Below are 27,500 nucleotides of genomic sequence, written 5' to 3'. Positions count from 1 at the left end.
ATTTAGGAGATGTACCTCATCGAGTATTTAATCAAGAGATCACCAAAAAGTTTATTGGTGAATGTATCGGTCTGTCTAGTGAAGGTGCTGTAGGTGTGATTTGAGAGTTAAAAGAGAAAAGAGACAGAGAGAGAGCAGAAAAGAGTGGAAGAGAGCAAGATTTTGAAACGAAACAACAAAAATGTCTCCTCCCTCACTATGATTCTCTTTTTGCAGTTCACACATTTCTCTCTTCAGGGAAGATGCCCTATTTGGTCAGAAATGATCCCTAGATATTCAGATAAACACGTATTCTCACAGCGCCTGTCACTCCCTGATGGCTGACTATAGGCTAGCCCTTTCTACCAAAATACCTTCAATAATAATAGCTCTTAAATCATACATGCAGCACCTTTTAGGACAAAAGTGTCGGATTGCAAAAGCATTGGTCAATGGCGCCACGGTCCTTGTTCCCAGTTGGTTTTATATTTTACATTCCAATGCAAAAAACGGATCAAATGAGACTGAGATGGATTGTTTAAGAGACTGGCGTCCGCCATAGTGGTGGTAATGATGCACCTCCTGCTTCTCCTCCTCCTCCTCCTCTTTGTGCTCCTGCTTCTCCCCTTCTTCTTCATGCTCCTTGTCATGCTCCTACTCCTCCTCCTCCTCCTCCTCCTCCTCGTTTTGGGACCCCTGCTTTGCCCCATTCTCCTCCTCCTCCTCCTCTTCTTGCGTCTGCCTCTCCTCTTCCTCCTCCTCCTGTTTGTGCTCCTGCTTCTCTTCTTCCTGCTTCTCCTCCTCCTTCTGCCTCTCCTCCACCACCTCCTCCTCCTCCTCCTCCTCCTCCTCCTCTTTGTGCTCCTGCTTCTCCCCTTCTTCTTCATGCTCCTTGTCATGCTCCTACTCCTCCTCCTCCTCGTTTTGGGACCCCTGCTTCGCCCCATTCTCCTCCTCCTCCTCCTCTTCTTGCGTCTGCCTCTCCACTTCCTCCTCCTCCTGTTTGTGCTCCTGCTTCTCTTCTTCCTGCTTCTCCTCCTCCTTCTGCCTCTCCTCCACCCCATCCTCCTCCTCCTCCTCCTCCTCCTCCTCCTCCTCTTTGTGCTCCTGCTTCTCCCCTTCTTCTTCATGCTCCTTGTCATGCTCCTACTCCTCCTCCTCCTCCTCCTCCTCGTTTTGGGACCCCTGCTTCGCCCCATTCTCCTCCTCCTCCTCCTCTTCTTGCGTCTGCCTCTCCTCTTCCTCCTCCTCCTGTTTGTGCTCCTGCTTCTCTTCTTCCTGCTTCGCCTCCTCCTTCTGCTTCTCCTCCACCCCATCCTCCTCCTCCTCCTCCTCCTCCTCCTCCTCCTCCTCCTCTTCCTCCTCTCAGACAGGCCCTGGGGGAGGTGACGGCAGCCCTGCGGGAGAAGCTCCACCGCTGGCAGCAGATCGAGGCGCTGTCGGGGTTCACCCTGGTCAGTAACCCCGGCCTCCCTGCGCTGGCCGCCCTCCTCAACCTGGACCCCGCCTTCCTGGGCCTGCGCTCCGCCGCGCCCCAGCACCTCCTGATCTCGGACGACCTCGACGACATGGACGAGGACATCTCCCCGGGCACCCTCAAGTGTAAGGTCGCGCCGATCGAACCAACCGGAGCGGGGGCGCGTTGATCGGACCAATCAGAGCGGTCGCGTAGATACATTGACCGGATCGATGAGAGAGGTCACCGAGAGACACACGGGTATACAGACCGATCTGATAAAATTTGAGAGGTCACGACGATACACCGATCGGACCAATCGGAGAGTTCTCACAGGTACACTGACCTGACCAATCGGAGAGTTCTTACCATTTAAATTCAGAGCATTCAGCAGACGCTTTTATCCAAAGCGACTTACATCAGTCCATTTGTCAGAAGAAAGAGAAACAACGCTATATCGCTGTTGGCACAACGAGGATGTCCATAGAACAAGTACCAAGTACTGACAATCGCAAGGTTAACCCATTCCCCGTGTACAACAAAGATAGCTAGGATAGGGAGCTACACGATGTTAAGTTCTATTTTTTAAGTGCAGGGACATACAAAATACAATAAGTCCGCACATCAAGTCCCAGGACGTTCCAACACACAGTAAGTGCGTAAGAGGGCTGTTTTAGGGGAGTAAGGGAGGAGGGGGGGCAGTGCGGGGAAGGAGGAAGGCTCTGCGGCGTCCAGGTGAGCTGTGAACTGGTCACACAGGTACACTGATCTGACCAATCAGGAGCCCTCGAGTGGAGGGCTAAGGACCGGAAGGACACAAAAGTACCAGGCTGACTAATTAGTGGGCACAATAAGTATAACAGCCGAGTAATTTAAATCACAAAAATGACTTCACAAAAAAATGAACTTCAAACACACAGTTTGAAGTTTGTGTGAAGTTTTGTATTAGCTTAAAAGTCCCTCGTAATGCAGGCTGATAAGATCTTATTTTCTTGGACATTTGGTCTGCATGTGAAATCTTATAAGGGGTTCACAAAGAGTACAGTCGTATTAATCGAGCAGAAGTTACATATTCTGGTTTAGATTCCTTCCTAAAACACTGGTTGTCGGCGGATACCAGCTTTTTTTACATTTTTTACCCGTCCCTCCCCTGATTGGTTCCCTGCAGACGCAGCCTGGCAGATGGACCGCAGAGTGAGCGACATCTGGCCTATGAGTGGCATGTCGGACAGCCAGTCTCCATGGCAGCACTCTGGTTGGACCCTCCCACCTTCTCTATCTCTCTTTTCCCCACAGCCGCACATTGACGCTTCTTTACAATCAGCTGTCTTCCGTTATTGTTTGTCAGTTTCAGACTGACCGATCAAATGTCAATTGTTTAACTCTCACTTCAACCTTCTGGCTAACGCTTCACATTGTGTAGAGATGTTTCTATCCTCTTAGTGTTGAGCTGCCAATATACATCTTTGTATATGCTTCCTCCCTCCGGTTCTCCTTGTCTGTGTTCTGCTTATTATTAACATGCACACACTGTCCTACATGTCCTTGAAAGCTGTTCTCAAGATGTGACACATCTTGTTTAATCTTCCTTCCTTCCTCTCTTCACCAAATGTAATGTCCCGCACTTTTCCACTCATAGCCCCGTCATTCATGTTCCCCTTCCCAGTGGACAGCCAACTCTTCACCTCTGTCATATCCTCACTCTCTTCCTCACTAACATCCTCTTCCAGGTTTACATGTCAGGTCAATCCTCCGTAAACAGAGACCAGTGGAAGTAATAAAGATCTGCCTATTTTTTTAATGTACATATACTCCTGTGGGAAGAAAAGCATGGCCCTTTTTTTCGGACTGGTTGTAAATCGGAAACTATATTCTAATCTCTGTTCCAGCGCCAAATCTGACCCCCCTGCGACAGAGGAAAACAGACCCTGTGCTGAACCTGGGCTCCCACAGGTTGGTTGATGGGCGGAGCTTGTCCGGCCAGGAGGGGTGTGGTCACACCACGTCCCGCCCCCCGGCCCCGCATCCCCGCGCACGCCAATCTCGGAGTCACTCCATTGGCCAGCTGGAATTCCTCCCCCTGCCTGCCTCGATGGCCTCTTCGTTTTCCCATCCCTCCATCGTCCCTCCCTCCTTCTCTCTATCTCTGCCTCCTTCCTCCTGCTCCTCCTCCTCCTCCTCCGCTCCTGCTGACTCCTCCTTCTCTGCTGAGGCCGACGCCCGCTTCTCCACCCTGCTCTTCCGCTCCTCCTACTTCCATTCGGTGGAGGGTGTGTCCTGCCTCCACCCAGCAGGGGGAGCTGTGCTGGGCAGAGCGTGGCGCTGCCGCTCCAGCAGCTTTGGGTACCTTTCTCTGCTCGGAGGTCGCGATGGCGCTCATGAGGGAAGCGGGCTCCAACACTGGTGACATATCGTAGGAATGATCCCGCGATCATCTTGGTATAAGTTGTCAGCACTGTCCAAATTACTTTGTTGCAAAGCCAATTAGTCGATTTGGTCCCTAATTAACTAAGTTGATTAAGCACATACACATTTTCTTATGTTTCAGTGTTCCAGTGTTGAGCTTGTGGGTGCCCATTCCCTCAATTTATTTAAATTTTATTGAAGCCTGTGTTTTGATTGGATTTCATGGCTTTGCTTGTATTTGGCATTTGTTTAAGAATAAAATTTAAGAATACATTTAAGAATGTCAAGCTATGTGTGCGGCCAATCAAAGCATGAAATCAATCACATTCACTCCCATGTATGAATCAGATGACATATATTATCTTTCCTTTATCTTTTGTATCTGTCTTTTTTTTGCTTCTTATATTATATTCTCTACTATTGAGTATACTCCTCCTCATTCTTCTCCTCCTCCTCCTCCTCCTCCTCCTCCCTTCTCCTGACCATCTCTCCCTCTTCCAGGGACATCATGAACCATTCGGACTCCGACTCCTCCCTCCCTCCGTCCCTCGTCGAATCACACCGCTCGCAGGCCGCTCCCTTGGCCTCCGGGCCCCGCCCCCCGCCGAGCCGCGCCTGTAACGGGGCGGGGCCTCTCCAGTCCTCCCATTCCTCCCAGTCCTCCGCGGGCGACGGGCTCTTCATGTCAGTCCCGGGCGGCCTGGAGAAGAGCTCCAGCCTGGGGGAGCTGAGGGGCAGCGTGCCCGCCACCCTGTCCTCCTCCTCCTACACCTCCCGCTCCCTCTGCTTCCCCCCTCCCGACGTGGAGCTCACGGCGGGCCACGCCCGCTCCAGGCAGCACAACGGCCAGGGGGCGTCGCCCGCCGGGCTGCAGGCCCGGCGGAGCCCCCTGGAGGACGAGGGAGGTTCGACGGGCGAGGAGACGGAGGCCGGCGCGGTGACCAGCAGGCGGCGCCGCGCCTTCAACAAGATCTTCAGGAAGAGGACGTAGACACCCCCCCCAGAGAGAGGGATGTGTCAACACCAGCGCGTTGTGCACTGAAGATGGTCCAGGCGTTGGACGGAAGTACCAAGCTTTTCTCCGCAGGGTCAGGGCCAGTAACCCCCGGAGGTCGGGGGGGTTTCAGAACCAGAACGAGCCGTCTATTTTTCGGACTTTGGGCCACATCTCTGGCCTCTGTCGTGGTCCTTGTCGTTGAATTTCCTCATAAAGCACATTCATCCCCAACACGACGTGCTCCTAGAGCAGGGGCTCCAGTGTTCTTGTCTTGTGAATCAAAGTTGTCTGACGCAATCAAATCATGTTTTCACTCGTTATACAAATGCATCATGTGCATACATCATAACCTATATGAATTGTTTTTGTGTGTAGGTGTGTATGTATATATATATATATATAATATATATATTAATATATATATATATTATTTTTTCCTGTCAGGTTGCACAAGTTTGTATCAGTTTTTAAGACCCCGGTTCATTGTTGCCACAAGTCCAGACTGTGTGTGTCCAAGAGTTTTGTGTCTGTCCGTCTGTGCTTGAAGGTCATTTTGGGTTAAACTATTAAGGAGCTAAAATACCTGTTTAGCTTCCACTTATAAATAACTTGGGTTTACAATGGGATGGTACATAGGGGCATTTCATATTAGGCAGGATTGTCGTTTAGGGGATTTCCATCAACCGTGTCTGTCTGCCATTTTAAAAAATAAATTGTACAATATCTATAAAAGACAAACCTTGTTCGATATTGTATACATATTGTATACCTGAATTGATTGTAAATTACAAGTTTCTCTCAGATATATTTTAATGTAACACATTTGGCATACTAAGTATGCTAAATATGATCCACAATTCACATCTTATGGGACATTTTAGAATTTACAATAAAATGTATGAAACAAAAATATATATTTAAGTTAATAAATGTGTTAAAAACAAAAGGCCAACTGCAATTGTGTTGAGAGATAACTACATTCAATTAAAATGCATTTCCCCATTGATGTAAATGTATGTGGCAAAACAATACAATAAAGTTCTCTTTTCTGACTCAAACATGGCTTTCCACATCTCCCTTGCCACCAATGTTAGCAAAGATGCAGAACATTGTGTTGACCTCCCCACCACGGCTAAGAACCCTCCACGTCCTGGTATGTAGAAATGTCAACTACCACAAGCAAGCTAAAATAGATAACATTAATTAGCATCCATTTTGTTTTATCCTGTTTGCATGAAGCTGCTGTTCTAACTAACTAAAAAATAAATTAACATGTAGGCTACTTAGTGTATAGTGAATGCATTGATATTATTGGAAAGATGTATATACCTAATGTTTATTTTTTTATTGTACCTTAAAAATATAGTCAATTTCGTAAGATATTGCAAATGAACAATGTAACAGACTCATTTATTGAGTCAATTTTTTTGAGTTGAGTAACATCAGTCCCATGCAACTTCTGGTGGGTAAATAATGAAAATGGCCAGTGTTTAAAAAAGACTTAAGGTGAGACCCTTAAAGGAGTATTCCCATAACTCGGGCTGGATCTAAATAAAGTCCAACTGAACAACATTAAATGTTTCACAATCATTTATTACACATAAACCTACAGTTTGTGATGTTTTAGAGACTTGGAGCATATTGTTTGTTTTCTGTTTGTCCTGACGTGACATCACACCGAGCTCTGGCCCTCAGTCTTTAGCGCTATCTCTTCTATTTATACACTGTGTGAATGAACATACACCAGGGAAATGCGCCCTCCGTGAATGGTGTCTGGGGGCTGCGTTCAGACACTGTACCGAGGAATATCCTGTCGTGTGCCGCCACTGCTGCTAAAGGAACAGAAACAAAAGCATCTCGGCTCAAACAACGTCCTCCACTTTCCCAGTAGGTTTATGGATTTTTCCCTCTGAAGATGTTCATCCTCCACTAAAAAAACGCTCACTAACTAAACGACCAACTGACAAGTGACCAGGCTGAAAGGTGCGGACGGAGCCTATCCAGCAGACATATAGGGAGTGTTAAATCGAATGAAAACCCGCTGACAATCCCATACAGTTGCATGTAAACACAACTTATTGTTTAACCCCCAGTGACTCAAGACGCGCCGCGTGCCTCAGGCTAAGGAGCTGGAAATGTGTGAGCGTGCGCGCTAAATATAACCAGCCCCAGAGAGCGCCCTCCCAGAAGGGATGGTGCTCAACTTCTAACATAACCCAGAGAGCAGAGAGCGACCCATACGCTAAACAAACTTTACGAGGGCTTCGCTTACTCGGAGTATGGAGGTAAACATCCCAATTGTTTCGTTTTATTAACACTGTTCTGCATGTTTGTATGTAGTATAGTATAAGGGGGTTTATTCTTTTGATATGCAATATTATTTCGAGCAATTTCAAACTATTCCAATTGGATTATAGACTACCTTTAACTGTTGTGTTTTTCTTTGCCTTTTCTGAGACATTTAGGCATTCCTTCTCGGAAGCGTTTGTTGTTCATTTGATTTTTGACTTGAGGTATGAGTGACCACGCATTAAACGGAAGTATAATGGCTGGCCTGCAAATGCAAGGGAGGGATTGTGGTGAAAAGTTTTCATCGTTAATTTTTCAACATTTCTTTTTACAATCCATTGGCCAGTAAACAACCTTTTTTAGATAAATAAGCCCACTTTCAGTTATCACACGGTGCTGTGTGTGTGTGTGTGTGTGTGTGTGTGTGTGTGTGTGTGTGTGTGTGTGTGTGTGTGTGTGTGTGTGTGTGTGTGTGTGTCTGTTTGTGTGAGTGTGTGTAGGAGTGAGGGGGGAGGTGCCCCATCATAGCACACAGGAAGTGGTCCAACGGCTCCTTGCACTTGCTTTACATTTCGCTTTAAGGTTGACTAACTGCTGCACATAGAGTGAAGTTCACATGTTATTTCCCATGGTTGCCACATTTAGTTTGAGAAAAGTAAGAACGATTGAGGAAGCATCTACTAAGTATCTTAGCAACTACTGCAGAAACAGTAGTATCAAGAGGTGTGCGTCTGTGTGTTTGTCTGTGTGTCTGTTTGTCTGTGGGTGCATGTGTGTGGGTGTGCCTGCATTCATGTGCATGTGTGTGGGTCTGCATGCATGTGTGTGTCTGTGTGTGTGTGTGTGTGTGTTTGTGCATGTGTGTGTGTGCGCATGTGAATGTGTGTCTGTGTGTGTGTGTGTGTGTGTGTGTGTGTGTGTGTATGTGTGTGCCTGCGTGCACTTGCACGTGTGTTTCTTGGCTTCCCTTTGATTTCATTATCAGCTGAATGTCAGCAATGTGAGCTCTTCAGATGAATCCCCTTCAGGGATGTGGATCGACCCATGTCAACAGCTGTGTGTGTGTGTGTGTGTGTGTGTGTGTGTGTGTGTGTGTGTGTGTGTGTGTGTGTGTGTGTTGTGTGTGTGTGTGTGTGCGATAGAGAGAGAGAGAGTACATACTTGTACTTTAGAGCTTGTGGTGTGACCTGGGATGGACATTTTAGTTTCCAGTATGTGTGTGCATGTGTGTGTCCGTGTATGTGTGTGTGTGTGTGTGTGCGTTTGCGTGTGCATGTCTATGTGTGTGTGTGTATCTGTGTCTGTGTATTACCATAGATACTATATCTGTGTGTTTGCCGAGGGATTTGAGTCTGACCTTGGTGTGTGTGTGTGTGTGTGTGTGTGTGTGTGTGTGTGTGTGTGTGTGTGTGTGTGTGTGTGTGTGTGTGTGTGTAGACAGATTACGGGCCACATTAGCCAGCAGCAAATTAGCAAACAGTGGAACATATCATGTGTAGCCTCGACAAAAACCATTTGAAGTATTACTAGTAGTGAATGCTTTGCAGAAATTTACTAACATTATAGGCTAGGTACAACTGTTTACTTTTATATTACTCTGTGTGTTTGTGTGTGTATGTGTGTGTGTGTGTGTGTGTGTGTGTGTGTGTGTGTGTGTCTGTGTATTATATTGGTGAGGCATAACTGATGACTGACTGACGCATTTGTTATGCTATAACTTCATGCAAATACCTCTCTTCTGTATGTGTAATTTGTTAGTGTGTGTTTGTGTGTGTAAGTGTGTGACAGAGAGAGAAAGAAAGAGAGAGAGAGAGAGAGAGAGAGTGCGTGTGTGTGTGTGTGTGTGGTTGCGTCACACACACATACACACACACACACACACATACAAATACACACTCATAGACACACACACACACACACACACACACACACACACACACGCACACACACACACACACACACACACACACACACACACACACACACACACACACCAGAAAAGCAGACATGCTTTTACAGACATTATATATATTGTTTCCAAGAAGAATGGAACACTTCCGACGTCAGGCTCAGAGATCACCAGTTGATTATCATTCAGTCGTCCAGGATATGTGAAATACGTTCTTACACTTCCTCCAAACGCCCTCATGTTCTGAACATTTTGGTGGAACCGAAACTAGAGAAAACACTCATGCTCACCCTTTATGGCCCGAATGTTTCATGCTTTTTTGCATTCAATATTATGTGTAAAAGGAGACACATTATACCACCAGATGTGAGTGTGATTAGCCGTTGCAAGCCGTTTCGAAAATCTGCCCCACATGACATCACTAGTGGGCGTGTCCACCTAGATCTGTGCTTGGTAGATGAGCAACGTTTACTTCAGTCTGCTGGGTAGGCTGGTAGACTGATCCATCCAGCACAGATCTAGGTGGACACGCCCACTAGTGATGTCATACGGGGCCGACTTTGGAAACGGCTTGTAAGGCTAATCACACTCACACCTGGTGGTATGCCTCTTTTAATGCGCCTCTAAAACCGGCACCTCTAGTGTTCTCTGGTAGGTGAACTAAAGGCAGTGAGTGAACCCTCTGCTGTGTAGAGAAAGGTGTGTGTCCTCTCTAACGGCTTCATGTTTTCAGGAGGAGGCCCCAGTGAAGCGGTCCGTGGCAGAACTGGCGGGGAAGTTTAAAAATGTCGTCCCTGACAATGAGCCGGGGCCAGCAGTGAGTTTGGCCGTCTGAAGTTCTGAATAGTACCGTTATTGTTGTTTAATCTTGATCTCTTGAGCTTTTTAGTTCTTTCCGGGAGACGGCCTAACAAACTGTGCGATTTCGTTACCTTCTGATTAATGTGCAATGTGTTAACATAAGTGATTTTTTTATTTTACATGATCGTCTCGTACCGTGCTCCGATTGGTCACTGCTGGTCAGAGTCGACCTAAATGTGTCTACGACGGCCAATCACAGCACGATATGTGGGACCATGTGGTATATAGACGTGTACAGAAACTCATGCAGGCCTAGTATCGATGGTATTTTTAGTTTGTTGACTCTGGGCAGGAAGCTCAGGGCTTAGCATGCAGGTAAGAGCTTCTCACACCTTCTCTCTCTCTTCTCTAATAATCTTGTTAATTGAGAAAGAAAAACAGCAGAATTTTCCCCATGAAAAGTAACCAGCAGAATTCTGAGATAACAATCTCTGTCATTCAGATTGAGATGTTTCACAGTAATGTCCTATTCTGAAAGATAATGCAAGTGAATAAACTGATCACGCGGCCCGCCGTTTGATTGTCACTAATGCATCATATCACAACTTTTTAAATATATAAGGACATGCAGCATAATAAGACTAATCCTACAATAGGAATATGATCAAAAACTGGATATTGTTTGGTGTTCTCTACGCTACACTGATGTTGTGCATAGGATACTGTTTGTAGAGACACGGCACAGATTTGGGGTTTTGTTGGAACACCATTTCATACAAAAAGACGATACATGGACACACTAATGTATTTTTAGTGATGTTGGTGCTATACGGTGAACTGGGCTAACTGGGCTCCTCCGATGACCCGGCCACAGGGCGCTGATGTTTAAACTGGTTTACAGAGATGGTTGATTTGTGACAGACAGGGCCGGTGTTCAGTGCTGGCATGTCAGAGGCCTGTGGTGATGGCTTGTTTATCACCATGCTCAGTGATTGCTCAATGCGCCACAGGTGTGAAGCCTCACCCAGCCCCAGAGTCTCAGTAGTAGGCTGACTCTGGCCGGGGGAGGCTGCTTGAACCAGCCATCATCCACCCCACATACACCCCAGTATTATTTTTTTCAAGCTGTGGAACCCCGTCCTGTTTTGTTTCAGCCCAAGCCGGTCAGACGTCGCCCTCCCCGGTCCTTACAGATCCAGTTAGAGGGCCCTGCAGAACAAGAGGTCAACACACACACGGTCACACACATCAATATAGACCCCTATCTGTGTGCTGTTGTTGGTGTGGACGCAATTAGTCTTTATTGCACTATATAAAAAATGACGTTCCCACTCAACATCTTATATCAATGAATATACACTAGAGCAGAGGTTTTCAACAGGGGGTCCACGGAGGTACTGCAGGGGGGGTCGCGAAAGTTTTGGTTGATTAGACATTTTTTTTATATTCCCTCCCGCAATTTTTCCACAAATTAAAATGTCTTTAAATACACATTAACATGAATCCATCACCCTAGCCGCGTTTACATGGACGCTTTTGATCAGATTTCTAATCGGAATAGATTCCTATTCTATTCCTATCATGCGATCCGAATGTACTACAGCGACGTCAGTTTCTCGTCCGGTCTTTAAATCCATCCCCTCCTCCATCGCAAACAATACGTATTTGGATGAGAGTGCGCAGCCAAGACTGTTGGGAGAGAGAGAGTGCTGTTATGTAAGGGATAATGTACAGGTCATTATCGGTGGTCATTATCGGGAAAATAAGCGACCAGCAGAGAAATAGTCCGCCAAACACATACAAATCGCTTAGCAACCGGACACGCTGGGGTTGATAAGTTACCGGACTACTTGCGGAGTATTAAGAAAGACACACATTTCTTAACACAAACATCACTAATTTTCGTTTCCAAATTTATGTTTTAAAAATGTCCATTTGAATAGCTTTTATGCATGACTACATGCAACTGACAGACATTGCTGATCTTGGCAGGTATCAGTTTATTATGTTATGTTTATGAATGGCAGTGGCATGGCCAGCCTACTCACTGTACCTTGCACATGTTTAAAATAAAAACATGAATATATGAACCTGTGTATTATTTTAATATCTTAGTATTGAATGCAAAATAACAAGGTACATTTATACATGGCACTATAGGACCAGTTTAATATAAAACACAATTTTATACAATATATAAGTAGGGGGTCCCCGCTCCATCTCTCCATCAGTTTGGGGTCCTTGGCCTGGAAAACGTTGAAGACCCCTGCACTAGAGACTTTGAAATCACATTTTCTAAATATTATGTGTTAAACCGTGTTTGTCTGTGTGTGTGTGTGTGTGTGTGTGTGTGTGTGTGTGTGTGTGTGTGTGTGTGTGTGTGTGTGTGTGTGCGCGCGCTCGTGTGTGTGTGTGCGTGTGTGTAAGGGCGATCGTGATGAGATGTACATCATACTGGGTTTATGATTTTGTCAATGTGTCTGTGCACATGTACCACGCATTCCATGAAACATCTTCAGAAAGCAGATGGCGCCACCTCCCAGCTCGCTGCAGGAAGACCCAAGCGGAACTCTGCTCTCATAGAGAAGTTACAGGTGAGGCTCGCGGCCCTAACCGCCCTCTGCTGGTGCAAACGAAGTACTGCATCCTGATGTTTGTGGTTTAGCGTTTGTGTTTAATGAGTGAACTTTTGATGCGTTTCTCATTTACATTTCGACCGTGCCCCTGGTTACTTGACATACAGTAGTTTGTTTGTTTTGAATAAATAGTAGTTGATTTCAGTTTGACAAAAGGAGAAGTAACCAAGTTCTCCTTTTTCTCCCTTCTCTCTCTCTCTCTCTCTCTCTCTCTCTCTCTCTTTCTCTTCCAATTCAATTCTTTATTTTTCTCTCTCTCTTCCTCTCTCTCTCTCTCTCTCTCTCTCTCTCTCTCTCTCTCTCTCTCTCCCTCTCTCTCCAGGCTAACTTAGCCCTCTCTCCCTGTGCCCTTTTGACATCACCCTTGAGCCCCGGTTTCAAGTTCTCCCCCCCAGCTTTCACGCCCCCCTCCCCCTGCCGCCCCACTTCCTCTCTCACCCCGGTTTCGGCGGGAACGCCGGTGACACCCACCAGCCCGCTGACTGTCCCCACCCCTCAGAGCGAGGAGGAAGCCCCCGCTTCCTTCGAAACCCCCCCCTGTGCCCAGGACGGAGCCGTGCTCGTCAGCATCATTAAGGTGTGGTCGTGTGTGTGTGTGTGTGTGTGTATGTTTGAGTGCAGGTGTGTGGGTGTGTTCGGGGGTAAGTGTGTGTGTGTGTGTTCGTGCACGTGGGTGTCTGCGTGTGTGCAGGGGTGTGTGCACAGGTGTGTGTGTGCTCGTCTGTGTGGGTGCGGTTGTTTTCCAGTGCATGGGTGTGTGTGTGTGTGTGGGTGTGTTTGTGTGTATGTGTGTGTGTGGCTGTGTGTGTGCGTGTGCATGGGTGTTGGTGTGCGTGCCTGGGTGTGGGTTTGCGTGGTTGTGGGTGTGTGTGTTGGTTTGTGGTTGTTTTGAGGGGTGGTGTAATGTCTTACAGTTTCGTAAGGGTATAAAGAAAGGTGTGTGAAATGTCTCTGTTCTCTGTTCTCTGATCAATACGCTTGAGTGCAAACAGGGCCTTTCCCCCGTTCTGATCTGCTTGTTAAATGCTAATTATGGCTCCTCCATTACTGGGTGAGTTCCTGGTATTAAAGGTGATATAATATACCACCAGGTGTGAGTGTGATTAGCCGTTACAAGACGCTTTTGAAAATCTGCCTCTTCTGACATCACAAGTGGGCGTGTCGACCAGATGCGTGCAGGATAGATCATTCTGCTAGCCTGGCTATTGCCAAACCAAGCTCCGTCGTAGATTGCACGTTGGTTTGTGGAGGCTGCTGTCATTTTCTTCAGCACAAGAGGCGTGATCAATGGGCCTAGTTCAAATGACGCAATTGGCTGCTTGCAGTCGCTTCCCTGTCATCATTGTGTTAAACTAGCCAATAGCGCGCAAGGGGGAAAAGCCAGCTTGGTGATTGGCTCCCGCAGAAATGTATCGGAAGCAGAAAGAACTGTGTTGCTCTTCCCCAGACCCTTCTGCGGGGCAAACTCAAATCTCCGGCAGAATGGGCGGGGCTACCCAGTGGAACGTAGCAAACGTTGCTCATCTATCCGACATACATCTAGGTGGACACGCCCACTTGTGATGTCAGAAGAGGCAGACGTTCAAAACAGCTTGTAACGGCCAATCCCACTCACACCTGGTGGTATAATATGCCTCCTTTAAAGAAGACATTGATTCAATGGTCACATCGTCGGTCTCCTCTGATTGGCTGTCCACAGGGCAGGGCCCGCCTCTCCATCAAGAGACGGCCTCCCTCCCGCCGCAACAGGACGGCCAGCAGTGGGGAGGAAGGGGGCGTGTCCCCCAGCACGGAGGACACGCCCCCTCTGGCCCCCTCCAGCCAGCCAGGGGAGGAGGAGCCAAAGGGTGAAGGAGACGACGAAGGGGCGGCGCCGAGGAACCAGGAGGTGCTCGATGGGGAGGAGTCCCCCAGCGAGGGGGTTCCCGGACCCCCGTCGGCGATGGATCAGGAGGGACATGCAGTCACACAGACAGGCCCTCCTCCAGAGCCTCTGAACAGCACTGAGACCGAGGGAGGAGGAGGAGGAGGAGGAGGAGGAGAAGGAGGAGGAGGAGGAGAAGGAGATGGAGGAGGAGGAGGAGGAGAAGGAGGAGGAGGAGGAGGAGGAGGAGAAGGAGGAGGAGGAGGAGGAGGAAGAGGAGGAGGTCAGTCTGAGAGAGCGCCAGACGAGTGTACAGCGATGGGAGAGGAGGAGGAGGAGGAAGCGAGCAGGAGCCAGCGCGGGCCGGTGGGAGAAGAAGGAGTGCCCGTCGCAGACATGAAGGAGGAAGAGGAGTCACGTGACCACAAGGCAGACGAGAGCCAGGTGATTTGATTGGCCGACGAGTGGACTTATCTCGCTGTCAGCCGATGCGCATTGATCAGTATTGAGTGGCAGAAGCATTGCTGTGCGTCTGGATTTCTTGCAGTTCAACACTGTTACACAGAATTTTTATACAGAGTTCACGATTGTCATTTTGAGAACCATCTCATTCAGTCATTGTTCTGCTCAGTTTAAAAGCCTTGTCAACAATATTGGGAGTTGCCATATGTTCCCAGATCCCAGAAGCCTTGTTTTGAACATGTTGAGTTTGTCTGGAGCGTTAAATTTTGAGGCTATGTTTATACCGGTCGTTGATTTCTTCTCTACAAAACCAATTGACGAAGTTTGTTTTCCTTAATCTTGCACACTTTGTGTTTGGTCTGCTTCACCTCAGACGAATGGGACTTGGATGTGACTGGCTTGACTGACTGTGGGACCTACGATGTACCTCAGAGTGTAAGAGACCGAGCTACAAAGGGACCGGCCCCATGAGGTCTACACAGGGAAAACGCTGCGGACCTTTGGAGTGAGCAGCGTAGGTGTGACAGAGCCTACATACCTGATGGCAAATCCCGCTACCTGGTGCCATAATGTGTCAACGGAAACTAGGACCGTATTTGGTCAACCATAAAGGGCTGATTATGGTTCCAGGTCAACGCAACGCAAGAACCATGCAGACGCTTCGACGCAGTTGTGAACCCGTTTTAGTTCCGCGTCGGGTTTGAGTGAGCGGACCAATCACAGCCCTTGCTGCTGCGTCGCCTTGACGCAAGGTTAGAATTTTTGGGAGGCGCACGTCTGGCCCTTGCGGTGGACGCAAGGAGGGTCTGCAAGGACACAATGGGTCCGTAAACCCCCTTGCGTTGCGACAACGTGGAACCATAATCAGCTCTTAAGACCTTGTGGCCCTGGCTCGACGTTTCTTTTGTTCATCAGTGTAAAGCGGTGTGACTGTAATACCAGAGGGTTGCATTTCTGTTCAAGCCTCCAATCTTTAGGCCCAATCCCAATACCCCTTCCCATTACCCCTCCCCCTTGTTTTGAAGGGGTAAGTAGAAATGGGATAAGGCAATGGGATTGGGCCTTAGGCCCAATCCCATTTCTTACCCCTTACCCCTTCCCTTTTCCCCTCCCCCCTTCCCCTTGCCCCTCCACTTGTTTTGAAGGGGTAAGGGGAAGGGGGAAGGGGGAAGGGGAAGGGGTAAGGGGTAGAAATTGGATTGGGCCTTAATCTACTAGTGTGGTATTCTTCAGCCAAAGTCTTTTGTTGTCTGCTAAACAATGTGAAATCAGTCTCTCTTTTTTTTTAATTGAAATCAGTACAATTTGTTTTTGTGGATGTTTGATAATGTATTTTGATTTTTTTATTTGAAGTATTATTGATTATTGATTCCTAAAGCTTATATGTCCTAACCTAATTGCTTACTCAGGCTTCTGTTTTTTATCAGCAGAGCTCTGGACTCAATATTTCGACCATGTTTAATCAATGAATGCTTTGAATGTTTGGATTTTATATTAACAGTAAAAGGACACGATATTGAATGTGAAAGATTCTGTGGTCATTGGCGCAACTATTCTTTTCACAAAACATTATTGCCAACAGTTTCCCTTTGGATCCTTCCTTTATGAACATAAACTTCATAAACTCTGTCTAACTTATAAAAACATAAGACCTGAGTAACTCAGGTGTCCACTTCCCCAGAAAACAATACTATCAACCTTAGTTATACAGCACACTTTTACAACATGCTTTGGCAGTCAGAGTGAACAAATAAATAAAACACAAATACGCAAATAGAATCAAATGTACAATGAAATATAAAAATGACAATATGAGATTGGGACATATGGATGCTCCTCCTTCCTTCCTTGCGTGTCCCTGGATGTTCCTCTGAGCTCCCGGCACACTGGCCGGGTATAATCCCTCTGGACTGCTCCTACCCCAGCCTCCACCCCCTCCACCCTGCAGAGCCTGCCTGCCTTGGCACCCCTCCAGCGGGGAGAATCCTGAGCTGACCCACACCCAGCCTGGTTGCTATCAGGCTGATGGAGCAGGCTCTCCTAGAACCTCCCACAGGATCAGAATGCCTCATGTCGAAGCTTAATCACGGCAGGGTCAATGTGGTGGAGTTGTTGTTCCAATTTCTTTTTCTTAATTAACATGGAATAATATGATTATGAATTTAGTAAGGGATTCAGAGAACTACATTTCAAGCCAGGAGAGGATGCATCAGATATAGGTTCTGGCTCTCTCTTCCGTTGACCCCAGAGACCCAACGGAGCTGGGGTTGACCTCGGATCGCCTTGAGGCCGGCTGTCCTTTGCGTGTTTCACCCTTAATGTTTAAATTACACCGCAGCCCAGGATCATCTGTTCCTGGTAAGCTCGGCTACCGTTCCATGACCCATCATGAAGTCTGTTCCCTCAACCAATCAATCAATCAACTAATCAATCAATCAATCAATCAATCAATCAATCAAAACCTTTATTTATTCAGGGGAAAATACGCATTGACATAAACTACATCTCTCTCTCTCTCTCTCTCTCTCTCTCTCTCTCTCTCTCTCTCTCGCTCTCTCCATCTGTCTATCTCTCCCTTTTTTGGGTGTGTATTTATGTAAAAAATACCCCCCCACCCCCTCCCTTTTTCATTACAGTCCTTCTCTGACCTAGTTTTTCCGAAACAACACACTTTTTCTGAGTGTGGCGTTTCCACACGCTGCCAGTCAGTAATCCTCTAAGCCAGTACTAGCTGGCGCTGCTGTGCTTTGCGTGTGACAATTGATCCAGCTGTCTCAGCCCACCTCCTGTTGTCCTTCCCCCATGTCTGTCTGCTCCTCTTTTGCCCATCATCCTGTCTGATTTTCCTTTCTCATGGCCTCCGACCCCTGCACCGGGTTTCTGAGAAGGTGCTGTCCACTTCCTGTCCTGTGATCCAATGCCTACTTTGTCCCGCTCTCATATTGGCTAAATCTTTAAGGGTTGTTTGCTGGTTCTGTTCAATGGTATCGTGTAGTTTTCGCACCAACCAACAGCGTGCAGTATTCCTGCACCCAGTTTGTATTTTTTGTGCTTCATGTCAGGGCAGTCAATGGATATGTACCATTATGTCACTGATCACCCAACAGTCAGCACATTAATTAACATTGGGCGATGAGTTCTCATCCAAAGTGTCGCGCAATACCGGACAGCATTGTTCCTGCAATGGCGGTTGCTTGTGCTTTAGTCTCATTTGTGAGATGCTTTTAATAAAGATAAGTAAAAACAAGGAAATATTAAAAGATTAACACCCATCTTTTCATCATGGCACACGTTTCTGTGCCCTATATAACGATATTTAATCAGATATTGGGAGGTCAAATCAGGAGAGAAAAGGCATGTGTTATATAACCATCCTTTCCTCATCTCTGTTCCGCCTGCCACAACTTGCTTGCTATAAAGCCTCTAGGCGGGGCCGGCCAAAGCAGAAAGCTCTTGGCCAGTGGTCTTATCTCGTTAGGGCGTTATTCTATCCTGTGTCAACAGTGTCCTGGTGGAATTAAGAGGGTTAGCGACTCCTGAGTCCTGCTCTCTGCTTCGCTGTGCAGCCTGAACACAGGCCAGCTCGACAAACCCGATGCCGTCCACATCCATGCACCGGCCTTTGCCTCCTGTCCTCTTTGTTCTGTACCTGATATTTTTCTTCTTCATGTTCTGCGTTCTGTCTTTTTACTCCATCACCGCCAGGCTGAAGTAGACAGCCGTCCGCTAAACCAGTTGACCCAGAGGTCGGCTCCGAGCGGGGCCCCCCTCCTCAGAAGATCCACGGGGTTCCGCTTCCATTGAGCGGAGAAGAGGCCTGACCGACCACTAAGCCGATTTTGGACCAGATTTTGGACGATTTTGGGCCAGCAGGGTGTGACACCTCCCTGCCTCACTGCGAGCCTGCTCTGCCTCTCTACCCCTTTGAGGCTGAGCCATGGGGAACCACGGCTCCAACCTGGACGACATCCTGGCGGAGGACATGCACCACTGGTACAACAAGTTCATGAGGGAGTCTCCGTCGGGGCTCATCACTCTGTTCGAGCTGAAGGCCATCCTAGGGCTCAAGCGCATGACTGAAGACGCCAACAGCTACGTGGACCAGGTGTTCATGACCTTCGACATGGACGGGGTGCGTACAGTAAACCCCTCACATGCGTGCGCACAGCGCTGCGTCGAGTGCATTTGTATGCGTTGTGCTTTCTGTGGTAAAGAATACAGTCTTCCCTTTGTGGTAAAACTGTGGTCTATGGCTTCGTAGGTGACCTTTTCCTGCTAGAGCCTACATAGGATCACTATGTAGGCTCTAGCCTGAAAGGGTCTCCTATCTCGTGCATCTTCTTCAGGAAACCTTGTGGGGACTCTGGTTCAATATATGCGTATCTACTCTTAGTAACTATTTCCGTGGTTAAGTAGTGTTGAGGTGGCCAGGATAGGAGCCGGGGGCTGTTTGAGTTTAGCTCCGGAGGGGGTATTCATGTAGCGCAAGATCTGTGAAGGACAATGCATGGGAAGTCATGACCATGACCATGTATATATAGAATAAGGTTAGTCCCAAAGCCAACTTAAGGCCGCCTTCCTATAAGGACTGAGTTTCATTTAATTGTTTCTTAATTGTGTTGTTGGTTGGGTTCTGAGCCCATTACAATTGATCGTTCATGCAGAATGCACAGCTGGTTGATTGCATGTGAAAGTTAGAGGGCAACAGAAGAATGGCAGATGTGAACAAACTAAGGCTGTCGGAGAGGGGAACTGATATTGGCTAAATGGTTGATTGGCTTATGGCACAGATAGCAAATCCTGGAGCCTGTTGGGCCACAAGAGTAAGTCGATTTTTTGCTGTCTGCATGTGTACCTGCACACATGCACACCCCATACACGCCCACACCCACACATACACACACACACACACACACACACACACACACACACACACACACACACAGACACACACGCACACAGACACACACACACACACACACACACACACACACACACAAACTTGCATGTAGCCATGGGCATTGATGTTCATGCCCAGTTCATCAAGGACACTTCTACTTGGTGAACCACAGTGCCCATCGCACAAAATCATAGCAGAAGAGTTGCTGCGTTTTGCATATTGAAGGTCAGACAGACATACTGCACGGTAGCAAATGCATTAGTTAAGAGTAAGGCTGGACCAGTTTACATTAATACTTTTTATACTTTCTTTTAATACAATTTTGTTGGGGTGAATCTCAGATTGATATTTAATTATGGGTTAAATGCTATATGTTAATTGTGATGATCTGGGACACTATTCGTACAAAAGCAAAGGAAACAAATCATCATTTAAAATTATAAATAACAAAAATACTCCCTGAAATATTGTACATGGCATGTTATGTTTCATGAGTTGTGGTAAGGGCTGGTTGGCTGTTGGTTGCTAGGGGAGAGAGCTGTTGCCACGGGTCAGGTCAGTGACCCTGACCCTCTCCCCGGGACGGGTAAAAGCTTTATTATATTATAATATATTCTATTTGGTTGGAGCTTTCATACAAAGTCCAAGTCTTCCGATATGATGTCCTGAGCATCCCTTGGGAATGGAACCCCTTACCCAGGCATTGCCATACTCCAGTCTTCAATAGAAGGTTTGCAACACCCCAGAGGACCTTCACAGCCTCTGGCAGTCACTTGTGTGGGAATGGGTGTGTTGGGAATGTTTAAGCAATCTATGAAAAGTCAACGGTGTAACCTGGTGTAATCCCCCACTCTGCTTAAATCCATCTCCAACCTACCGTGGAGGCACTCCGCCCTCACCAGCCTCTGTGCCTACCTGCAGTCATCTGTGACTAAGATCCTTAATCTTAACCGCCTGAGATTAAGGATCACCGTTAAACGCTTTAGGATACAGTGTCTGATAAATGAGTCGATAGAAGATCTTTGCTGTTATACAGGTGGGTGGGTGGCAAACCGGGAATCCAGATGTTAGTAGAAAATAGTAATTATGTTTATTTTATACTGATATCATTTTTATTATCAACTAACCTCTTGATTGCTTACTTCTCCATTCCTCCCCCACTCCTCACTCTCTCCCGCCCACTGTCCCTCTCCTCTACTCTCTCACCCTCTCCCCCCCCCATGACGTCTCTTCTCCCCCCTACTCTCCCTCTCCTCTACTCTCTCACCCTCTCCTCCCCCCATGATCTCTCCCCCCCTATGATTTCTCTTCTCCCCCTACTCTCCCTCTCCTCTACTCTCTCACCCTCTCCTCCCCCCTATGATGACTCTTCTCACCCCTACTCTCCCTCTCCTCTACTCTCTCACCCTCTCCTCCCCCCTATGATCACTCCCCCCCCCCTATGACGTCTCTTCTCCCCCCTACTCTCCCTCTGCCTCCCCTGCTGCAGGACGGGTACATAGACTTTGTGGAGTACATTGCGGCCATCAGCCTGATGCTGAAGGGGGAGATCAACCAGAAGCTGAAGTGGTACTTCAAACTGTTTGACCAGGACGGCAACGGAAAGATCGACAGAGATGAGTTAGAAACCATCTTCTCGGTAATAGCCTCATAGTATCAAAAGCAGCCCACACACTGAATACAGTCACACACATGAGTGGCTGTCTAGACACACATCATGATATTTATAGCCCTTAAATCACATGGTCATGATGAACACATAAAATAATTAAATATATGTGTGCAAACATATATATATATATAGTTATAGTTATGTATATATGTGTGCAAACATATATATATATATATATAGTTATGTATATATATATGTGTGTGCAAACATATATATATATATAGTTGTTGTTTTTTTTGGATACATAATATAATCTATTAATGGACAGCAAATCATCAATCAGTCAGATGTTTGATCAATCAGGTTGGGTAACACTTGGGATGCACTTATTGTAAGTCGCTTTGGATAAAAGCGTCTGCTAAATGCCCTAAATGTAAATGTAAATGTAACACACAGCAGGTTGTCATCTCGAGATTTTTCAAGAATGGTAAATTCCGTATGCTCTCTTTGTCTGGATCTAGATTAGTTTAGATCCAGAATCTCAAACAGAACCAAACAGAACTCTCCTGCCCTGACCCCTCAAGATCAAATCGGACCGGGCTTAACTGAATTAAAGGAACTCTTATAACCTGGATGAGCTTATCCAATCAAACAGCAGGAAAGGCCTCTGCCTAACACTTCCTTATGGGCGGGTTAACCCCATTGGTGTGGATGTCGTTCTAGGATAGCGTGACTGGCCCTGTAACTTAGTCCTAAAGTGACCCTGTTCCACACAGTGTTGGTGGGGGTCTCTGGTCTCCATTAAATAAGATAACATGTTTCTGTGTTTACCCCACCTGGAGTCTTCCCAGCCTTTGCTCAAATTCTGTCCCTTTGTCTTTCTGTCTGTCTGTCTGTCTGTCTGTCTGTCTGTCTGTCTGTCTGTCTGTCTGACTGTGTGTGTGTGTGTGTGTGTGTGTGTCTGTGTGTGTGTCTGTGTGTGTGTGTGTGTGTGTGTGTCTCTCTCTCTCTCTCTCTCTCTCTCTCTCTCTCTCTCTCTCTCTCTCTCTCTCTCCCTCTCTCTCTCTCCCCGTCTCTCTCTCTCTCTCTCTCTCCCTCCCTCTCTCTCTCCAGGCCATCCAGGACATCACACGGAACCGGGATATTGACCCGGAGCAGATTGTTTCTGTGATATACGAGAGGATCGACACAAAAGGAGAAGGTGAGAACCAATCACTTCCATCACAGACACTCAGCTCTTCCTTCACTTCATAGATACACCAGAGACTCATCAATCCAAGTCTTTGAATAGTTCACCAACAATTCACAACAATGCTGCTTCAATTCTGCAGTTCTCAATAAGCATTTTTTTTTTATTCATTGTTTTATCAGGACATTAGCAATTGGACCTTTCCGCACACTTTTTATTGTTCCATAAAACCAATTACTGAGTTATGCCAAAATGAGTTGTAAGTCTCTGGGTGGCTCAGATTTCACGCATAACCGCAACTGCCAGAACGTAAGGGAAACCCACCAACCAATACATCACCCAGTTCCAACTGCTCAATCTAACCTCCCCCCCTTCCCCCCCACCTTCAGGTGAGCTGACCCTGGAGGAGTTCATTGAGGGAGCCAAGAACCACCCTGACATCATGGAGACGCTGAAGACCATGATGGACCTGACACCCGTCCTGATCATCATCATTGAAGGTCTCTAGGAGAGCGGAGAAGGCTGGGCTGCTGGGTGCACCGGCGGAGGCAGGCTGAGGCAGGTGGAGGCAGGGCAAGAACAAAGAACACTAACAAGAAGTTCCCTCTCCCATCAACCTTCCCAAGGGACTTCGAAGTCCCCCCCCCCCCCCCATGTCTAGTTAGTCCCTTCCATGAGGAAGCCTGACTTTTGCTGTTTAGAAGGAGGCCATTGGAGGTGAAGGAGTTAATGTTGGCTTGACGACAGCAATTCAACCTGACGGACAGGTGGTCGAAGGGTTGGGAGAAAGAAGACGTGAGCGCAAGACCCATCGTCACACACACACACACACTCTCATATCTCCAAGATGGCCACCTTCCCAAGGACAAAGGGTGTGCTGGATGAATGTATTAAAATATGACATCGCAAAGGACTGGGGTTGACGTCGGAAGAGGTTTGAGGAAAAAGACCAGAAGAAACCAGAAAAATTGGCAACGTCAAAGGCAAATAACAACAGTGACTGGCTTCAGACCTACTGTCCTGCAAGTTGAAGAATTTCCCCATGCTACTCTCTCAGAGCAAGCCATACAATCAAAGGTGGTTATACCAGTGTTTTGAATTAGCGATCACAAATCCTTGTGAAAAGACTTAGTCTGGCCTCCCTCTTTTTGTCATGCTTTTTCTTAATGCTCATTTTCAGACAATGTATTTTGTTGTCCTATTCAGTATACAGACCCGTTTTCAATTGATGGCTAGATGTCATTCGATTGTCTGAATCCGACCAATCCAAGGGCTGCTTCCCATCATGAGCACAGCATTCAGAGGCAAACTGTGCCCCGTCATACAAGGTGACCAGGCTGGTGTTGTCTCTTATCCTCCTAACGCTGTAATAGCCTTAGCAGACTGAGCCAATAGACTTCCCTCCTGGCAACGTGGGGAGCTTTTTATAGGCAGGTCTTCTCACCACACAGCTCAGGGGAGACGGAACGTGAGCGGTGTACCGCAGGTACTCACAAACGTACAAAATACAAGAGACTGGGAAGGAGAATGAAGTGAACTCACTTGTAAAGAAAGAGCGTGAGTACACGAGTATACGCTGGCAAACTGCTCAAATCAATGCGCAAAAAGAAAAAGAAGCTGATTCAAATGAGTTACTTGAGTTGGCGTTACTTTCCCCTTGTCCGTTCCATAGAGCTGACTGGCACGGGATGCTGATTATGTAACCTGTATATAACACTGCGGTTAGGTAGACTAATCCCTCCAAAGGGATTAGGCTTGTTCAGCGGGCAGGAGTGATCCTGTGTGGGGGTCACGGTGGAAGGACTCCTTGAGGTGCTTCCCTTATCTACTGGAACTGTAGCCTACAACCATTCAGTACCAATCTATATGCTTGGGTGATTTTGCTGTCAATCCTATGGACGTTTTTCTCACATCAACAACGTATGCTCTTAAAGCATTCAAACACTTAACACAACTATGCTCTGATTGCTCAAGCAGCAAATACGCTGTATGCAGTTGTACAGACCGATAGAGGTCAAACGTTGTGACCCTGACATGCTAGACCGGGGGTTGGCTTGCAGAGGTGGAATCACGACAAAAATCTGAAAATAAGAGCACAAGAATTTCTGTTAATCAGTAAAAACCGAGCTTGAACCAAGCTTTAAACTAGCACTAATAAAAAACTCTTCCTCTAACTCATCTCCCTTTTTATCGATCAGATTATTGATTGATTTTACCCTGCCCTCACTTCTCTCTGTGGATTGCCTGGTGCACATAGTTTCATGTTACATATTACATTACGGGCACTTGTTTGACAGGGACTAGTTGCTTCTGTAGATGATGAGTCAGGCATGCATTTTCTGTCTCTTGAGCTTAGTTACTAAAGGGGAAATGAGCCGTGTCGAATACTGAAGGACATGCAGACGGAACACGAGAGATTGAGTCGTACGTCACCCAGATCTGGGGCAGCCAACCAGCTTAACCTAATGGTTAAGCGCTACGCACAAGAGTCAAAAGTCAAGAGGCTTTTTTTTTACAATGCAGCCTTTGTACCACTTAAGAAGAGAAGGAGAAATGAGAAAAGGGAGTTATTTGTATGTTTAAACACTGCGACGTCAGAGATTGTCCTAGTAAAACGGACTGTGTTGTTTAAAACTCTGCGCATTAGGTTCATATTAGTCATTTTAATGGTGGATTTTAATGAATCATGCTGTGTTGCCTTACCAATAAAGTTCATCAAAAATTTTCCAGCGTTTCCGGTTATTTCCTTGAGAACTGTTCTAACCCCATTGTCTGTCCACATTTTAAATGTGCAAATGTGTATGTATCCCCCTACTCACCCCTTCTCCCATCTCTGCAAGTCACAACACAGCAAATAACTGTATTGATAAGAAAAATACTCAAAAGAAAATGTATCAAATATCATATTTAATCACCATCAAAAAATTGCAAATATAAAATTGATTCTTAAAATTGCAAATAATTCTAATTGCCTATCATTGATCCATCTTCAACCACTGGTCCTTGATATGCTTGAGGATTTGGTTGCTACAGCAACACCGAGTCCCAACGGATTCATGAGAATTCTATACAAATTATGTACAACACTATACAATGCATGTATGGTTTTTAAAGGGAACTAGATATTTTTTCGCTCACAGCAGCATTGTTAAAGACGTTTGGCTTTTTCAGTAACTTCCTGTGTCAGAAGGGAGACGTAAAGTCGGACAAACGAATAGGAGACGCCCAGGGCGCAGTACACCGATGTCACCAGCAGGGGGACGAAGGGCAGGGTCCGCTGCCACGGCGATAGAGGAAAGACGACCTCGCAGACGACCTCCACGGCAACCAGGCCCAGAAGGTAGACGGCTTCCAGAGGATGAAGCAAGGAACCCTCTCCACTGAGGTGAGACGAAGCAGTAGTAAACCATCAGATGCACGCCTCATAAAGATTCATTTCTTTCTCAACGATTTCGTTTTAGCAATGAGTTCCATATCATATAAAGTATATTTATTTATATATTTATTTATTTAGTACCCTCACCTGTAAAAGAAAATTAAAACAAAAGTAATCATATACATTAACTGACTCTTTGTATACATCCATTAAGAATAAACGTATAATATTAAGTGTGACTCACCTGAAAAGGTTTCTCAAAGCACTGAAGGAGTACATGGTGAACAACAGCATCAGCAGGACCTTAATGGGAAACTCTAGAGAAGGACAGCACCCGCTTGTTCAGTAACTGATTACTAATATATCATATAACATATTAATACTCAATTAGAGAGTGGTTTGACCGGTCTTGCCCAATGTTTGAAACAGGTTGAAACGGGGTGAAAGGTCTTGCAAAGGTCTACTAGCTGTTGTTTAATGGAGCCACGATGGCAGCAGATTGGTGGCAGAGGGACGTACCTGCTGGGGTGAACAGTAGTGGGAACAGGGAGTAATGGCCTGTGGTGGCGAGCATCAGGAATATCCCAGCATCCCGTCTGCTTTCAACTGCCAGGATACTAGAGGAAGAGAGAGACAGTTACATTCCCGATCCCATATAGTCTTGCGTGGGGATTTTGTTTAGTGGAGTAACAAATGTTCAAATGATAACAAAACTGGGGTTTCAATTTAAAACGTAAAGATTACAGTTCAGGGTTGTCATTAAAGGCTCCGTTTTGGTTCCATCGACACAACGCAAGGACCACGGAGAAGCCTTAACGTAGTCGTGAACCTGTTTTGGTTCTGCGTCGGGTTTTAGTGATCGGACCAATCAAGGAGGCGCAAGGAGGGTCCGCAAGGACGTAAGGGGTCCGTAAACCCTCTTGCGCTGCGTCGACGTGGAACCATAGCTAAGCCTTAACACTTACTAGGGCTGCTCGATTATGGAAAAAATAATTATCACCATTATTTTGGTCAATATTGAAATCACGATTATTCAAACGATTATTTTTTGAGTTTGAAAACGTGATGTATTTATTCAGCATGTATCAAAAACACTTTGTAACTGAGAGCTTTGAAATTTCGCCTTAATAAAATACACAAAATGGTCCAAAAGAAAATGTTCAAATCTAAAATAATTGTACAGACATGTATCCAGTTGTTCTGCACTTTCTATAAAACATAAAAAATCAAATAAAAATAAAAACAGATCGAAAACTCGATTCTGCTCATTTTGCGATCGTTTGACGCCAAAAATCGAAAATCAAGATCGCAATTCGGTTGATGGCCCAGCCCTACGCTGTACACTGACGCCCGGGGGGTTATCCATGCTGTAGGGGTGGGTGTGTAAGGCATGATCCTCCAAACCCCCCTGTGGACGCCGTGTTCCCGGCCGGAGCCTACCTGAGGGGCAGGACGGCCAGCAGGACGGCCTTCTCGTGAACGTGCCAGCTGAACATGAAGGAGGCCAGGGCGCACTGCACCAGGCAGCGCAGGAAGCACCGCCCACCGCACGGCCGACGCCACACGCACCACAGGGCCGGCTGGAGGGGGGGAGAGGGGGGGGCAGAGAGAGAGAGAGAGAGAG

At 46.7% G+C, this 27,500-nt stretch overlaps 4 protein-coding genes across 8 annotated transcripts in view; 3 read left to right on the top strand and 1 right to left on the bottom strand.

Annotated features, from left to right (window-relative positions):
- Positions 1-5,896, top strand: part of LOC307077054 (stromal interaction molecule 1-like) — a 28,376-nt gene extending 22,480 nt beyond the window's left edge. For 3 of the 4 annotated variants that reach the window (XM_079738315.1, XM_079738313.1, XM_079738316.1), the window contains 4 exons: positions 1,349-1,581; positions 2,604-2,690; positions 3,325-3,388; positions 4,343-5,896. In XM_079738315.1, the coding sequence (XP_079594441.1) occupies positions 1,349-1,581; positions 2,604-2,690; positions 3,325-3,388; positions 4,343-4,832 (874 nt within the window). In that variant the 3' untranslated portion in view covers positions 4,833-5,896. The remainder of the gene's footprint in view (positions 1-1,348; positions 1,582-2,603; positions 2,691-3,324; positions 3,389-4,342) is intronic. The other variant, XM_079738314.1, reaches the window with a different exon arrangement.
- Positions 5,897-7,007: 1,111 nt separating this feature from the next.
- On the top strand, positions 7,008-16,314 carry dub (duboraya). The gene is made up of 7 exons (XM_079738321.1): positions 7,008-7,123; positions 9,770-9,853; positions 10,992-11,060; positions 12,357-12,431; positions 12,796-13,050; positions 14,173-14,781; positions 15,173-16,314. The coding sequence occupies exons 1-7, from the start codon at positions 7,118-7,120 to the stop codon at positions 15,191-15,193; spliced, it is 1,119 nt and encodes a 372-aa protein (XP_079594447.1). The 5' UTR covers positions 7,008-7,117; the 3' UTR covers positions 15,194-16,314.
- A 2,422-nt stretch (positions 16,315-18,736) lies between these two features.
- guca1d (guanylate cyclase activator 1d) lies at positions 18,737-23,008 on the top strand (the record flags this gene model as incomplete). The annotated part of the gene is made up of 4 exons (XM_079738323.1): positions 18,737-18,931; positions 21,189-21,338; positions 22,425-22,512; positions 22,890-23,008. The coding sequence occupies 4 exons, from the start codon at positions 18,737-18,739 to the stop codon at positions 23,006-23,008; spliced, it is 552 nt and encodes a 183-aa protein (XP_079594449.1).
- Positions 23,009-25,392: 2,384 nt separating this feature from the next.
- Positions 25,393-27,500, bottom strand: part of alg8 (ALG8 alpha-1,3-glucosyltransferase) — a 7,426-nt gene continuing 5,318 nt past the window's right edge. For both annotated transcript variants that reach the window (XM_079738320.1, XM_079738319.1), the window contains exons 10-13: positions 27,317-27,456; positions 26,396-26,493; positions 26,121-26,193; positions 25,393-25,880 (exon numbers count right to left, since the gene is read on the bottom strand). In XM_079738320.1, coding sequence (XP_079594446.1) covers positions 25,649-25,880; positions 26,121-26,193; positions 26,396-26,493; positions 27,317-27,456 — 543 coding nt within the window. In that variant the 3' untranslated portion in view covers positions 25,393-25,648. The remainder of the gene's footprint in view (positions 25,881-26,120; positions 26,194-26,395; positions 26,494-27,316; positions 27,457-27,500) is intronic.

Source organism: Pollachius pollachius (genome assembly GCF_949987615.1).
Source record: "Pollachius pollachius genome assembly, chromosome: 6".
Lineage (NCBI taxonomy): Eukaryota > Metazoa > Chordata > Actinopteri > Gadiformes > Gadidae > Pollachius > Pollachius pollachius.
Note: the sequence above shows the minus strand (reverse complement) of the source record. Positions and strands in the feature narration are given on the sequence as shown.

Excerpts from the sequence above, each read along its gene's own strand:
- dub (XM_079738321.1), top strand. Across the intron at positions 12,432-12,795 it reads CTCTCATAGAGAAGTTACAG|GCTAACTTAGCCCTCTCTCC; the intron begins GTGAGGCTCGCG and ends CTCTCTCTCCAG. Across the intron at positions 13,051-14,172 it reads TGCTCGTCAGCATCATTAAG|GGCAGGGCCCGCCTCTCCAT; the intron begins GTGTGGTCGTGT and ends GGCTGTCCACAG.